Raw genomic sequence first — 15,404 nt, forward strand, 5'->3', positions numbered from 1 at the left:
GAGGACGCCTGCCTCGCTCAGTGGCGGCACATCAGTGTGGGCAGATTTCTTTTATTTTTATTTAGTCATTTTGTTAATCCTCATTCAAGGATATTGTTCCATTGGTTTTAGAGAAAGTGAAAGGGAGAGGGAGAGACAGAGAGAGAAACGTGGATGGGAGAGGGACACATTGATTGGTGTCCTCCCACAGGTGCCCCAGCCCTTGGCAGGGATCAAGGCTGCAACCAAGGCGTGTGCCCTTGATAGGAATTGAACTTGGGACCCTTCAGTCCACAGGCCGATGCTCTATCCACTGAGCAAAACTGGCTAGGGCATAAAGGCATATTCTTTTATTTATATTTCTCATCATTTTTAAATGTGTTTATTATTTATTTATTTTTTCAGAGAGGAAGGGAGAGGGAGAGGGAGATAGAAACATCAATGATGAGAGAGAATTATTGATAAAAGAGAATTATTGACCAGTCCTGCAACCTGGACATGTGCCCTGACAGGGAATCAAACCCTGACCTCCTGGTTCATAGGTTGATGCTCAAGCCCTGAGCCACACCAGCTTGGCTAAGCCAATTTCTTTTAGAATATTGAACAGACTAAAATCTACAAGGTGGCTCCATGGTCTACAGGGCTCTATATATAAATCAGAAAATTGTTATTTGGCTCAAAACTCCAGTTGGGTCGGTGGATAGAGCATCAGCCTGAGGAGCAAAGGGTCGCGGGTTTGAATCTGGTCAAGGGCACGTACCTTGGTTGCAGGCTTCTCCCTGGCCCAGGCCCTGGTCAGGGCTCCCGCAGGGGGCAACCAATCGGTGTGTTCTCTCACATCCATGTTTCTCCTTGTCTCTCCCTCTCCCTCCCACTTTCTCTGAAAATCAATGGAAAATTATCCTCGGGTGAGGATCAAGAAAAAATAAAATCCCCCCTGAGGTAGAGGGGGTGGGTTCCTTGGGCCGAACAGCTCAGGGGATGGCTTCCGCTCCCACGTGCCTGTGTTCCAGGGGCACAGAATCCTGAAGGTCAGGTGATGTTGGGGACCAGGTGGGGCCTCCCCATGAGTGATGGGTGAGCCTGGCCTGATGGGCCCTCCTTCCAGCCTCAGAAAGGTGAACCTCCCCCTACCTCCCAGCTGCTGGTCCCAGGTCCGGCTGGTGGAACAGGAGGGTGCCCCTCAGGGTGACCATGTCTCATAGCTGCTCCGCCCCCTGGGTCACTGTGGCCACCACCTCAGGGCCCAGTCTGGGCACCGTGCACCCACCCACCCCTGAGGCTTTGTGACAGGTGGCCTCTGGCAGGTGTGCTCTGAGGGAGGTGAGGCCAGAGGGAGCGCAGGGGGCTCCCCACCCCCCTAAGCAGCCGCAGGCTCCCCAGCACCTCAGCAAGGAGGGCGCCAGGCTCAGAGGCTGAGAGGTGTCCTGCTGTGCTGACCGTCCAGAGGCCAGAGTGGGGATCATTGCCCGGGTGTCCATCTGTTACCCAGAAACCCCCGGGTGGGCTCGGCTGCCTGTCGCTGTGTCCGGTCACCAAGGCAGGGATGAGTCCCATAAGGCGTTTACTGAGAAGGCGGCCCACCCAGCAGGCAGGGCGCTTACACCCATCGAGTCCTGTCTCCCAGCAGCTGCAGGGACCGGACTATAAGGGGAAGGGGCTGGGTGCTGTGTGCAGCCCTGGGGGTCTCAGCCGTCAGCTCTTGTCCTCAGTCCCCAGGCGAGGAGATGCTGTTGGTCAGATGGTGTTTTGGCTCCTGGTGGGTGGGCCTGACCCTGCTCATGGGTTCTGCTCGCTGGCCTCACAGCTCAGTCACCTCCCCAGTCACTTCGCTCAGGGCTTGGGAAGGAAACTTAACAAAAACGTAACCCTGTTCACATGTAAGAAACGTACCCCTGTTCCCGTTAGTGTGTGTGTCCTAAGATTTAAAAGAACAGGATTGCTCTTCAGAGTCATCCAGGTGCCCTGCCGACCAGGGTAGAAGCCCCATCCCATCCGAACCCAAGGCCGGGCCCGCCCTGTGCCTCTGGGAGGAAGCAGCAGCCCATCAGCATGGTGTTCCCACACTCACCTGTGCCTTTGTTTCCCGCAGGACGTGAAGGGCGCCCTGAGCAGGTGAGTGCTGAAGGGAGGACCAGGGGGAGTGGGGTGCGGAGCCGTGTGGTGCCCCCTGAGCAGCTCTGGCCTCTGCTCCCCCAGGAGCCAGGCTGTGCGGCTGGTGATGCCGGAGGCCGTCTCCTTGGAGATTGAGGCCGAGTACAAGGTCCCTGAGGTCTCCTTTGACCCAAGGAAAGGGTTGAGCAGCCATCAAGGTACGTGAGGACATTACCAAGCCCCCAGGGGATCGAACTCAGTGCAACCTCAACCCCACGGGTCACGGGGACAAATGGGAGGGTTTCTACTTTATGGTCACAACCCTGAGCTCCCATCGCTGGTCTGAAACAAGGCTCAGACTCCAGAGCACAGGCTGGTCTTCTCTTAAAGAAAGTGTGTTGGGAGGGGGACTCTCCTCCAGCCCAGAGCTCTGAAAGCCACCCATGGCCTGCGGGGTGGGGTGGTCACGGCCCACAGGAGCCCTTCGTGTGCCCTTGGGGAAGGGTCCTGGGAGGAAGCACCCAGCCGCCTCTTTCGCACCCTCTGAGGGGACATTCTAGGAACAAAGGAGACCCCAGGACCCCATCCCCCAGCAGAACTGGGAGTTCAAGTCAGTGATGGCTAACCCCCAAGTGGTCGTCGTTCCCCTGTGAATGCCCACGCTGACAGCCAGCGCCCTGAATTCTACCCTTGTGGTTCTTCTAATCACCAGGACCCCTTGAGGATGGTCTCCCTCTGTCCGTATTCGTTTGGGATTTCTTGAACCATCTGACAGAGCAGCCTGGCAGTTGTGAAACTGACATGGAGCAGTTTGCAGAGACCCTGAGCGGCCGGGTCACCACGGACGAGGCTTTGCAAGAACTTGTGGACCTCATCTATCAACAGGCCACGTCCGAGCCAAAGCTCCGCTGCGTGGGAGCGCTCCTGTGTAGTTACCTGACCCATCACCTGACCAGTAGCTCACAGAGGGACAGCTTCTGCCAAGTGCTCCTTCAAAGAATAGAGGCTGATTATGAGCCTAGAGATCAAGCTGCCAAGGGGGATGAAGCAGCTCGGAAACGATTCCACGGGTTCGTGCTCTTTGTGGGAGAACTTTATCTTCCACTGGAGAACGAAGGTGCAAATACAGAGGCTCGAGTAGCTTTTCTTCAGGAGTTGTTGGATGTCCTGCTTTCTCACCCCGTGGACGATAACCTAATTTGTGCAGTAAAATTCCTGAAGGTGACAGGGCCCGCCCTGGAAGATGCCTGGAAGGCACAAGGAAAGACGGACATGGACGACGTTATCCAGAGGATTGAGAATGTTGTCCTGGACGCCTTCTGCCATGTAGACGTGAGGCACACGCTCTTGAAGCTTGTAGAGCTCCGGTCAAGTAACTGGGGGAGAGTCCCTGTCACCTCAGCATCCAAGAGAAGCAGCACCTGAGAATGATCCCAACTGTTTTGTGACGGAACCGCCATTGGGTCTAGCAGATGGTGTTCCTCTCCCTGCAGCTGGTCCCGATGGCCATGATTCAATCAGGAGTGACCTGAGGGCGGGAGGGGAGGGGGAGGGGGAAGGACATATGTGATACTTTCAACAATAAAGATTCATTAAAACAAAAAAGAGTGACTTGAAGAGAAGACTCTTTTTCCAGATTGTGAAGAAAATGGAGCAGGTGTGTCCGGGGTGGTGACCGTACTTGGATGATATTGATGACGAGGTGGACCCAGAAGCTTATGCAGAGTTTTGTTTGGAACCAGAGCGTCAGCAGAAGCCGTCGGGTTAAACGTCCACGGGTCAGAGTGAGGAAGCCGTGCAGGTGATGGTGGGAACCGGAGGCAGGAAACCTGTCACACTTGTACCCGATGGAGGACGCAGAGTGATGTTACTAATGTATGCACCTTCAATCGTGCATAACACTCTCTGCCACAATAAGCCCTATTCCCTAGAACTTAAAAAATAAAATAAAATGAAATAAACTGTGTTGACTGTTATGGGTTAGCTCAGCGAGATAGACCACCGACTCAGAATTTAAATTTTAAGAGCCTTTATTAAGCTGGCCAGCTGACTGCAGCCGTGTCCCTCCTGTAGGAGCATCACAGCTTGCAGTGCTCACCGAGAGTACAGCAAGACCTTTTATCTGCAACACTACAAAGCATTTTTTTAAAAAAGAAAAAACAAACTGCAAAGTGGTTCATTAGCCGTTCCTGGTACTGGCAGGGTAAAAAGTTTACATAAAATTTACGAGCAAGGCCAAAACCGGTTTGGCTCGGTGGATAGAGCGTCGGCCTGCGGACTGAAGGGTCCCAGGTTCGATTCCGGTCAAGGGCGTGTGCCTTGGTTGCGGGCACATTCCCAGTGGGATGTGTGCAGGAGGCGGCTGATCGATGTTTCTCTCTCATCGATGTTTCTAACTCTCTATCTCTCTCCCTTCCTCTCTGTAAAAAAATCAATAAAATATATTAAAAAAAAAATTACGAGCAGGGTCACACCTGGCTGGGTTTAATCATAACACATGGCTTTTCTAGCGAGGTAATTAGCAATTTTTCTCTCCCATGGTCCCTGCCCCTCAGCCTACTCAGTGATTCTTCTTTGTCAGGCCCCTGCCCCTAGCACATTCCCTACTGGTCTTATGCCCGAATCAAATCTTTGATTCAGCATCCTCCTCTAAGATTCTGGAGTTACATTTTATTCACCACGGTGGGCCCGGGGAAATGAATTTAAATTCTAAGCAAAGCCACAAGCAGAACTTCCCTTTCTATGGAAGAGCCAGCCCTTTGTGTGCTTGCTGGTGGCGGCCTTGAAAACTACACAGTTCTATCCAATCAAAAATGCCCCTGGCATGGCATTTGGTGTATCTAGTCTCTGACCTACAAGGCCAGACAGCCAAGTCTATCTCCCCCATTATTCAAGCAGGCTAAAACGGGCTAGGAAGCAAATTTATCTTCTAGAATAAGAGGCCGTCCAAAGAACAGCAGAGAACTCCAAACAGTAGTCCTACAGAATAGGGGTTTTCCTTCACATTCCCCCCGCTTGTTCCACAAGCTTTTCAGCCTTGTGCTACAACAACCAGGGGATGTTACGGTGAACAGGTGTGTCGATCGATCTTTTACTACTTCCTGCTGGAAAGGGACAACGTCCAAGGGGTTAACATCCGGTTTCTTCTTCTTGGAGAGGTTTGTAGGGAATTTTGTCTTATTCATCTTGTTCCTCTTTAGTGTAGGAAGCAGTAATTTTATGGTGCTTCTGTATTCCAGCAAGGGCAGAAGAGTTCTCCTCCTGGGACTAGCCTCGGATTCCTGTGGCACTCATAAAAAGACAAAATGAGAATTACTAGAAAGATAAAAACAATGATTATCCAGAAATACCCGAGCATCTTGACTTTAAGAGAAGATAAGAAAGAAAGTGTAAGGAATAATTCAGCAAGGTGTTCTCTGAATCCTTTGGAGTAGGTTGATTGGCCAGGTCCGCTGTCTTCTTGAGGGTGATCTGCAGCGGGTGTGTCTGGTCAGAGGTCACCTTCCACTCAGGCTCCCTGCTGTCCTGGGCATAGAAGGAGGTGGGCTTGTGACCTGGCAGAGACAAATTGTAACAGATGGTCTGGTGGAAGGGAAGGAAAACATTTCAGTTCTAACAGTCTCTATTGAAATAGGATTTTTCTCCTTAAATTTCCTCTATGGTTATCAAAAAGCCAAATCAAGACCATTTTATCTACTGTATTCAATTTGGCCTGATCGTTTCCATAAACACAACAAGAATGGTAACTGACTACCTTTGCCGGAACTTTATGATTTAATCTTAATGTGCCCCATAGGGCCAGGAAGCTAAGCCATCCAGCTGCCATCAGGCCCGCCTGCAGTATCCACTGAGTTAGGTGAATCCCTCACCTGTAGCAACTCCACCTGAGCCCACACTCTAGGCTTTTAAGGCCCATCTGAGTAGCCCTCCTACTCGTTGCGGCCCAGAGTGAGTGGGGGTTCCACAGGGACGCAGAGGCGTCCTTATTGCTCCCCTTCTACTCTGACCAACCGCCAGTGATGGTAGGGCATGGGCCTGATGCTCCAGCGCCAGCCATCTTCAGGGCTCCTAAGCAGGATACCAGGCTTTTCCTGTGGCACTTTTATTGGCTTCAAGTCTTCAGAGTCCAGACAGGTCTCTTTAAAACATGATATTCTAGTCAAAGTTTCCCATTAATAAAACCACTATTAGGAATCAGTCTTATTGGATCTATGCAAAGAAATGTATTGCCATGATTTATTACGCATTGCCAAATTTTGGAGGAATTATATAAGGAGAAAAGCATACTGACCTGCTCTAAGATTTTCTGATTTTCCTTGCCAGTCCCTTTACATGGACTCTTCAGAGTAATTGTCTTTAAATGGCAAGAAGAAATTTATAATGTGTCTATATTCAAATAGACAGTTATAGCTGTCCCTGTAGTAGGGCTCCCCTTACTTGACTTGTTTTCTCGGAACAGACTAAAGGAGCTTTATTTCTTTACAGGGTTTTATATGTCACAGGACCTCACAGGGTCTGTAATTCCTGTAACAGAGGGCTAGTACTCAACCACTTCACTACTTCCTTCTGTTCTAAACAGGCCTTCCCAGTTTCCTACAGTTGAGGTTTGTACCACCCTGACATGGGCATAATCACACAGGCCTGCAAGACAGTATACAGGCTGCCAACTGTCAACTGTCTCTCAATAGAGACCAAAACCTGATGGGTATTCTTCTTTGCCCACCTGAGCAACTGCCCTCTCAGCAGCTAGACACCCTTTACTTTTTGGGTTTACCCCACATAGCCCCCTTCTAGGACAGCTAACACATAGCCATAACAATCGCCCTCAGTGTGGGAGACTGGACACTTGCCAGTTACTCCCAAAGACTACCAAGGACTGTAGACCATCACCAGTCTACAGCAGCTGCTGGCAGTTACAGCTACATTCAAACCTGTAAGACAATTAAAGGTTAATATAACATATTAATACAATGAAACATAATATTGGCATGATGGCAGCTTCAGGCAGTTAAATCTTCTGCTACTAAATATGTCATATGGTAGGGCTATATAAACCTCTTAGGGAGGTGACTAAAGTCTACTCTTGACCTTGCCTTTTTAAGGCAAAATTGTCCTTGTCTCTCTGGAGCCATATCCATGAAGATGGAGGCATCATTTAAGTCTTTTATACAGTTTTCTGCAGGTTACTGTCAGGGCTGTACACTGCGGCCAGTTCTTCTTTCTAGCTATAAACACAGTCTGTCCAATTTCCTTAATATGTATCCTGGCACAGGAGAAAGTTGTTTTGCTGTATACAGGTAGCTTAACCCCTATACAACTGGGCTTGGACCTCTGCCTAGCAAACTGCAGTCTATAAGTTCAATATGCAGCCTCCGGTCCTCCTAACCCAACGAGGTTTCGGCCAGTCTCTGAGTCAGACTCCTCCTCTCTTGGAGAATTTCAAAGTTCTGATGGCTCCCAGGTCCAGGGAGAGTGCTCTTTTCTTTGCCCTTTTGTTAACCCTGTTTATTAGTTACAGGGCCCTGCTATCCTTGTCTTCCCCCATCAGTCCCCTTTGTGGCAGAGAAGCAACCAGGCCTCTTCCAAGGGAGTGCACTGGAAGGGGATATCAGCCCCTCCTCTTCCAGCAGCAACAGGTACTAAACCCTTTCAGTACATTTGCAAACAGGGAGCTTTCGTTAGCTCTATCTTCAGCTTTTATAGATCCTGGGCAGTCACTAGCTTCTGTTTCAACTGCTGCAGCCAGCAAGCCAAAGGCCTAAGTTTTGTATTGCTTGTTGTAAAACACTCATCTCACTGGGCAGCTCTAGTGTCAGGTAAATTTCTGCTTTCCCCACTTCTCTCGCTGCTGCTTCTTCTTTCAGGGCCACAGCGGGCAGCTCAGGCATCCAGCCCTCTTCTTTGACCTGGCTCTCAGGGGCTGAGTCTGCCTAGCAAACAGTTCTAAATCACCAGGACGGCTGCAGACTTCAGCTCTTTTTCCCCCTCCGCTTTTCTCCTGGGAGTTTAGTTGTTTTTTTTTTTTTTTAATGTATTAGAATTCTTTATTCTTAGAAACCTTAATTCGTTAATGATTACCAAAAGTGAACAATTAGCATTTGTGTTCACACAAAACTTGTGACCTTGAAGTTAATTGATAAGGCACCTGTTAGGTCTGCAGCCAGTAACATAACTGCCAACACCCCCGCCCCCCTTCTTTCAGGCCAGGCCCGCTTTCCCTCACAGATTTTTTCTCTTTTACTCTTGATTTCTCTGACCAATTCCCTGTCCCCCAGTTCAGTTGTTTGTCTCCCTTTAAACTGTGGGAGTTTCGAAGAAAACTACAGACTGCTCCTATAGTAGCCCTCCCTCCTGGAGGCTGGGGTCTGACCTGTGGGGAAATATGACTCTTAGTCGGCCTGGAAAGATAACGGGTGCATAGGGAGATTTCTTGCAGACAGAAAGCCTGGTGGCCACCTGAAATCCAGTTACAGATACTTTCAGAATCAGGATGAGGGAGGAAGGGAAAGACCAGGTTATGTCCTCTATGAGGATTCTAATAAATAACTGAAAACAGCAAGTCAAACAAAACACATCACAGGCAGGGTCAGGGCCAGTAAATCTCTCCTCCCTGTGGATCTGTAAACCCTTTGTGTCCACCAAAGAGATAAGAAAACCATAAATAACAAGTTCTTTGAAATTTACTACTTTGTTAGTTTGCTAAGCAAATGGTTAACTTGAAAAGACTTCTCTCTTGCTTTTTTTTTTTTATAAGCAATCTCAGAACTAAGCAATCTTGGAACCTAGCCAGCCGTGATTTTAGCCTTTAAATCTACCCTAGAACTTCAAAATTTCAATTTAATACAGCGAATTTACAACCCAGGTAAGAGCAACTGATAGACAGAAATTTATATTAACTAAGTGGGCTGATTCCCCTTTAATAGTGAGCAAAAGACTCTGAGAAAAAAAATAATTCTCACAGCTGCTAAGAGACTTTTGCAGACTATTGACGGGTCCAGCCCAAACGTTCAGCCAAGCGTATCAACAGAAAAGTAGAATAAATCAAAGTAGCTTTCACTTCACACAGACCAGTAATGAGCAGCCAAGGCAAACACCCATATTTACACTTTCTTAGTAGACTAGCCCAGGCTGGAGCTGTATCCAGTCCCCCTTCTCAGGAGTAAATTGGCTAGACCTACACAAACAAACTGTCCCGACCCCATGATGATCGGTGGCGAGAGACAGACAAGGGAGGGGATGACCTGTTTTCACAGATCCGCACTCAGATGCCCGCCTGGCCGCGTCCCTTGGGAGCTTAGATTCGTGTTAGCTAAGGTGCACCCGTATAAACCCCAGGTCTGGTCACCTCCATGTGGGGGTGAGTCACCATTATGCCATATGACGAATCACGGAACCGCAGGTTGGGGCCCACTTGGACTCCGTAACTGAAGTCGTGGAGCCACACAAAGGAGAGGAGAGGGCAGGCCCCCTCCCTCCACACTCACACACTTTCACCAGACATTCACTCAAAGTTTAAACAATCCACCCAATTCCTAACAATTTACCAATTCCTGAGGGAGCTCTATAGCTTCCCGGGAGGTGATCCATCTCCCCTTCCACTCACCCGGAGTGGGCCTGACTGATAGGGGGTCGACGAAGATGATTGACCCTATCCCATTTGACAAAGACAAAGACAACAAAAAACAAAGACAAAACAAATCAGCCAAATGCAACCTAAGGTTGCCAGGGACCTGCAGCTCACTCCTTGAAGTCCTGAAAATTTTTCAAAAAACATTGCAGTGGGGAGCACACAGAAGCAGACGATGACTGCCCCATTTTGACAAACACCAAGACAACAAACACTAAGACAAACAAACACCAGACAGACAAACCCAGTGCAGCCTACAGCCGCACCTACCAGGGACCCCAGCCACCGTCGTGGCCGCGGGTCAGGACTAGGAGTACCGCTGTGTCCAGCCCTCCATATAGGTCCTTCCGTGGGACGTCCCAATTCCTGTTTAACGACCGTTCCTTACCTCTCTCGAGAGTCCAGGTGGCTCAGTTTCCGAATTGAAAGTTTTTGGGTGGACTGGAGGCCTCCTTGGTAGTCGTTCCCCACAGGGATGTGGTGTATCTCGCTGCGTGCCCGGCGACAAGTGGGGGAGAGCCTCCTTCCTTAAATAGGAGGTCCCTCTCACCCCTGCCGGAGGAGAGCCTCCTGCCCTAAATAAGGGGTCCCTCTCACCCCTGCCGGGAATCTCACTGCGGGCCTCCAAATGATATGGGTTAGCTCAGCGAGATAGACCACCGACTCAGAATTTAAATTTTAAGAGCCTTTATTAAGCTGGCCAGCTGACTGCAGCCGTGTCCCTCCCGTAGGAGCATCACAGCTTGCAGTGCTCACCGAGAGTACAGCAAGACCTTTTATCTGCAACACTACAAAGCATTTTTTTTTAAAAAGAAAAAAGAAACTGCAAAGCGGTTCATTAGCCGTTCCTGGTACTGGCAGGGTAAAAAGTTTACATAAAATTTACGAGCAGGGTCACACCTGGCTGGGTTTAATCATAATACATTGCTTTTCTAGCGAGATAATTAGCAATTTTTCTCTCCCATGGTCCCTGCCCCTCAGCCTACTCAGTAATTCTTCTTTGTCAGGCCCCTGCCCCTAGCACATTGACCAGCGATTTGGCTCAGTGGAAGGTCCCAGGTTCCCTTCCAAGTGCATGTACCTCTACCAATGGATGTGTTTGTCTCTCTCTGTCTGACCCCTCCCTTCCACTCTCTAAAAAATAACTGGAAGACTGGCGAGCGTGGCTCAGTGGTGGGGTGTTGACCTATGAACCAGGAAGTTCTGGTTTGATTCCAAGTCAGTGCACATGGCTGGGTTGTGGGCTCGATCCTGTGTGTGGCGCGCAGGAGGCAGCCAATCCATGATTCTCATCATAGATGTTTCTATCTCTCTCCCTCTCCCTTCCTCTCTGATGTTAATAAAAATATTTTTTAAATTTTTTTAAAAAAATTATAAAAATAAACAAAAAGATAAGTAAAGAAAATCCCAACACATAGACTATACATGGAGAATTATATGTGTGTTAATATACATCTGTACATTTATCTAAGTTGCATGTGTAGACATGTACATATATGTATGTAAATGTACAGACACAAACACACACACACATAGAAATGTGAGAGCCCGGCCCACCCTGACCCACGGGCACACTCAGCACTGGGATCAGTTTCATACGCGGATTCATTTGAGAAGCGCCGTCAGGGCCGTGGAAGAAAATTGTGAGAGAGAATCACTGACCAGCTGCCACCTGCAGGCCCCACACTGGGGATCCACCCACAACCCAGGCCTGTGTCCTAACCGGGAATCGAACCCTGACCTCCTGGTTCATAGGTCACTGCTCAACCACTGAGCCACACCAGCTGGCTCCCAGCTCACATCTCTGTCTGCTTACTCACTGCCTATTCTGGGTGTGCCAGCCGCATGTCCATAGTCTCTGTTTTTCCCTTTAAAAATTCGTGCAATTTGTGCCTCTAACTGAGTTTGTTTAGGACGAATAAAAATAATTTGTTGCATCAAACTGCCAGAAAAAAGTGTTGTATGTAGCGGTGGCCTTGGCACACGGCACACTGTCTGTGCGTCCACATCCGTGTGCTGAGTCAGCACGGGCCCCACCGATAAAGGTCACGCTCGGGGCTGTTACATAAGCAGCCCAGTGACCTGGCCATGCTGACCCCGCACCCAGGTCGCCCGCTGTTCCCGGGCCTGGGAGGGGGCTGTCACCTGGACCCCGGCAGCTGCCACCCCCATGGGCACGGGGTCACCAGGCTGCCTCGGGCCCTGGCTCCAGGGCGGGAAAGGGGACGTCTAACCCTCGGTGAGTGGGGCTGGGTGAACCCATGTGTTCTTCCCCGTCTGCCTTCTCTCCCGCCCCGTCTGCCAGGGATCCCGCAGCCAGAGCTCTCAGGGGGCAAACCTTCACTTCATGGTGGGGACTGTGGCCTCAGGGTGAGGTCCAGCACTAACCGGTTTGGCTCAGTGGATAGAGCGTCGGCCTGTGGACTCAAGGGTCTCAGGCTCGATTACGGTCAAGGGCATGTACCTTGGTTGCGGGCACATCCCCAGTAGGGGGTGTGCAGGAGGCAGCTGATCGATGTTTCTCTCTCATCGATGTTTCTAACTCTCTATCCTCCCCCTTCCTCCCTGTAAAAAATCAATAACATATATTAAAAAAAAAAAGGGTGAGGTCCAGGCCCTCTGCTCTCTGTGGTCCCAGGAAGAAGGCACCAGAGTCAATGGAGTCCCAGCTTCCCTTTTCCTCTAAGGCAGCGGTTCTCAACCTGTGGGTCGAGACCCCTTTGGCAGTCGAACGACCCTTTCACAGGGGTCGCCTAAGACCATCCTGCATATCAGATATTTACATTATGATCCATAACAGTAGCAACATTACAGTTATGAAGTAGCAACAAAAATAATTTTATGGTTGGGTCACAACAGGAGGAACTGTATTTAAAGGGCCAGAAGGTTGAGAACCACTGCTCTAAGGGTTTCTCCAAAGGGAGCCCAAGACCTGGAAGGTGCTAGTGAGACCTGTGGGGGGAGGAGGTGAAAGGGCGAGGGCTACACCCTCCATCTTGCCCCAAATCCTCCATTTTTGGGCAGCAGCCATGTGCTCAGCAAGCATCTTCTTCCCGGAAGCCCAAGCCTCTGCTAGCCACTCCCAGAATTTCTTTAAACTAACCAATGACAATCAAGGGACGCGCGTCATAGATATGACCACATCCAGTGTAACGAGATACCGACTTGCGCCTGGCCAATCGGCAGGGCCCACAGTCCTCTCTCCTCCCCTTACTCCAACCCCCCTATTAAACCCCTCTTCCCACCGGGCTCTCGCGCTCTCTCGGCCGCTTGCCGCTGTGTCAGCAAGTGTGGCTGACTGGGGGCCCAAACTAGTTTGAATAAAGACTCCCTGCTTTTGCATCGGACTTGGCTGGCTCCCTGGTGGTCTATTAGGGATCTTGAAATCTGGCCATAACAGAAGCTACTGATGAACCCCTGGGCTCAGCCCTGCACACCCCTGTGTGGCACGCCCCCCACTGGGGATAAAGCCCCCAACCCCGGCCTGTGACCAGGATTGGAACTGTGAGCTCTTGGCTTGTAGGTTGGTTGACCCTCAAGCCCTGACACATGTGCTGGGCCCTGCAGTCCTTTGGCTCTAAGTGCCGCCCCCTCGGTGGCCTGGGGCCTCCCATGGCTCCCGGCTCCCAGCTGGGTGCTGACTGGTGGTGATGCTGACCAGTGTCTGACCCTGCAGAGCGACGCTGAGGAGGAGAATGAGGGCGGAGGTCACCAGCCCTTTCCACCGCCCCCTTCAGAGCAGTGATGAAAAAATAGGGACCTAAAAAATAGCAAAAAATAAAATAACATCCGCCCAGAAGCGGATGCACCCCGAGGGGGTTGGTCTGTGGCCACGGCAGGAAGAGCTGCAGTCGGGCCTGAGGGCTGAGCCCCTCCCCGACCTCAGACGCTCCTGCTGGCCCAGAGCCCAGGTCCCGTGAGGACTTGTCCCCTTTCCTGTGGCTGTAGAAGAAGGACTTCTCCCCCCCTCCCCCTGCTGCCAGGCCCAACCCAGCCAAGTGCAAACTCTTAGGGCCCAGCCCAGCCTCTTGCAAAAGCTTAGGGCCAATTCTGGTTTCCTCCCCAAACCCAGCATCGCTCCGCCCTCCACCACAGGTAGTTTCATTTCTACTTGAACATCCTGCCCAGGACCTGGGAAGTGGCCGCTCCAGGCGACTCCCTCCAGAGAGTGCTGTGGGAGCCTCTGGGTCCGGCATTGCAGCTTTCGGCAGAGGCATGGCGTCGGCCTCCGCCAGCAAGAAGATGTGGGAGGAGGCCACCTGCTCCATCTGCCTGCACCTGATGGCCGAGCCCGTGAGCATCAGCTGCAGCCACAGCTACTGCCAGGCCTGCCTCCTGCGCTTCGTGGGCCCGCCCTCCTCCCCACGGAGCCAGCAGAACACGGACACCTTCTCCTGCCCCCAGTGCCAGGCTCCCTTACAGAGAGGCAGCCTGCGGCCCAACAAGCAGCTGGGCAGCCTCATCGCCGCCCTCCGGGAGCAGGAGCAGGAGCAGGAGCAGGAGCAGGAGCTGTCCTGTGAGGAGCACGGGGAGCGGCTGCACCTCTTCTGCGAGGACGACGGCCAGCTCATCTGCTGGCGCTGCGAGCGCCATGGGCAGCACAAGGGCCACAACACGGTGCTCGTGGAGGACGTGAGCCCGGGCTACAGAGTGAGTGACCCCTCGTGCGCCCCGAGACCCCCCTCATCCAGCCCAGTGCCCCCTCCTGCGCCCCAAGAACCCCCTCATCCAGGAGGGAGCCCAAGGTTGGGACCCTGAATGCTAGCTTTCCTCCTGTGGTTCTTTGTTCTAGCGGGAGGTTGCGTCGGGGCGGGAGGGGCAGGAAGGTTGAGGGTGGGTCCTCCCTGAATCAAGTCCCGGCTGTCCAGCCCCACCTTCCCCAGACCGACAGACTCATCCAGGTCCCGGCTGCAGGATGAACTGGTCCCAGCTCCAGTGCCCCATGCGCTCAAACCCACACATGCGTGGTTTTTTTGTTTTGTTTGATAATCCTCACCTGACAATATTTTCCCACTGATTTTTAGAGAGACTGGAAGGAAGGGGGATAGAGAAAGAGAAACATCAATCTGAGAGAGACACGGATTGGTTGCCTCCTGCAGGCGCCGCGACCAGGGCCAGGAAACAGCAGCCGAGGTTCATACCTTTGACCGGAATCGAACTGGGCTGAGGCTCTAGCCACTGAGCCCAACCAGCCAGGGCCGCACCTGCAGGTTTTATCGCCTCTCCGGTCAATGTAATGAGATGGTGCCGTGTGCAGGGGCGGGTGGGGGAGTGACAGCACAGGGACCAGGAGCCACCTCGTGGGCGGCCTGCCGTCCAGTAGGGAAGACGCACCAGCAGAAGAACTGCCCGGCCTCCATGGCCTGGGGGGTGGGAAGGGGACCCGGTGCGGGTGGTCTCGGGGATCCTTCCCAGAGGTGAGTCCTGAAGGAGCCTAAACACTAACCATGTGGCCCGGCCAGCGGGGCTCAGTGGTTGAGCATCGACCTAGGAGCCAGGAGGTCACGGTTAGATACTTAGTCGGGGCACATGCCCAGGTTGTGGCTCCATCCCCAGTGTTGGGCATGCAGGAGGCAGCTGATCCATGATTCTCTCTCATCATTGGTGTTCCTGTCTCTCTCTTCCTCTCTTAGAGGAATAGAAATATATACATATATTTACATATAAAAACATTAACGGTTTGTAGGAGTGCTGAGAAAAGAGG

General features: G+C 51.5%; 1 protein-coding gene and 1 pseudogene across 1 annotated transcript in view; both read left to right on the forward strand.

Annotated features, from left to right (window-relative positions):
- Window positions 1–2,299, forward strand: part of LOC106694908 (E3 ubiquitin-protein ligase TRIM38-like) — a 6,150-nt gene extending 3,851 nt beyond the window's left edge. Inside the window, exons 3-4 of the mRNA XM_023746663.1 lie at window positions 2,072–2,094; window positions 2,179–2,299. Coding sequence (XP_023602431.1) covers window positions 2,072–2,094; window positions 2,179–2,299 — 144 coding nt within the window. The remainder of the gene's footprint in view (window positions 1–2,071; window positions 2,095–2,178) is intronic.
- A 391-nt stretch (window positions 2,300–2,690) lies between these two features.
- On the forward strand, window positions 2,691–3,998 carry LOC102442436 (annotated as a pseudogene).
- The last annotated feature ends 11,406 nt before the right edge of the window (window positions 3,999–15,404 follow it).

The sequence above is a fragment of the Myotis lucifugus genome, unplaced genomic scaffold, assembly GCF_000147115.1.
Source record: "Myotis lucifugus unplaced genomic scaffold, Myoluc2.0 scaffold_716, whole genome shotgun sequence".
NCBI classification, from domain to species: Eukaryota; Metazoa; Chordata; class Mammalia; order Chiroptera; family Vespertilionidae; genus Myotis; species Myotis lucifugus.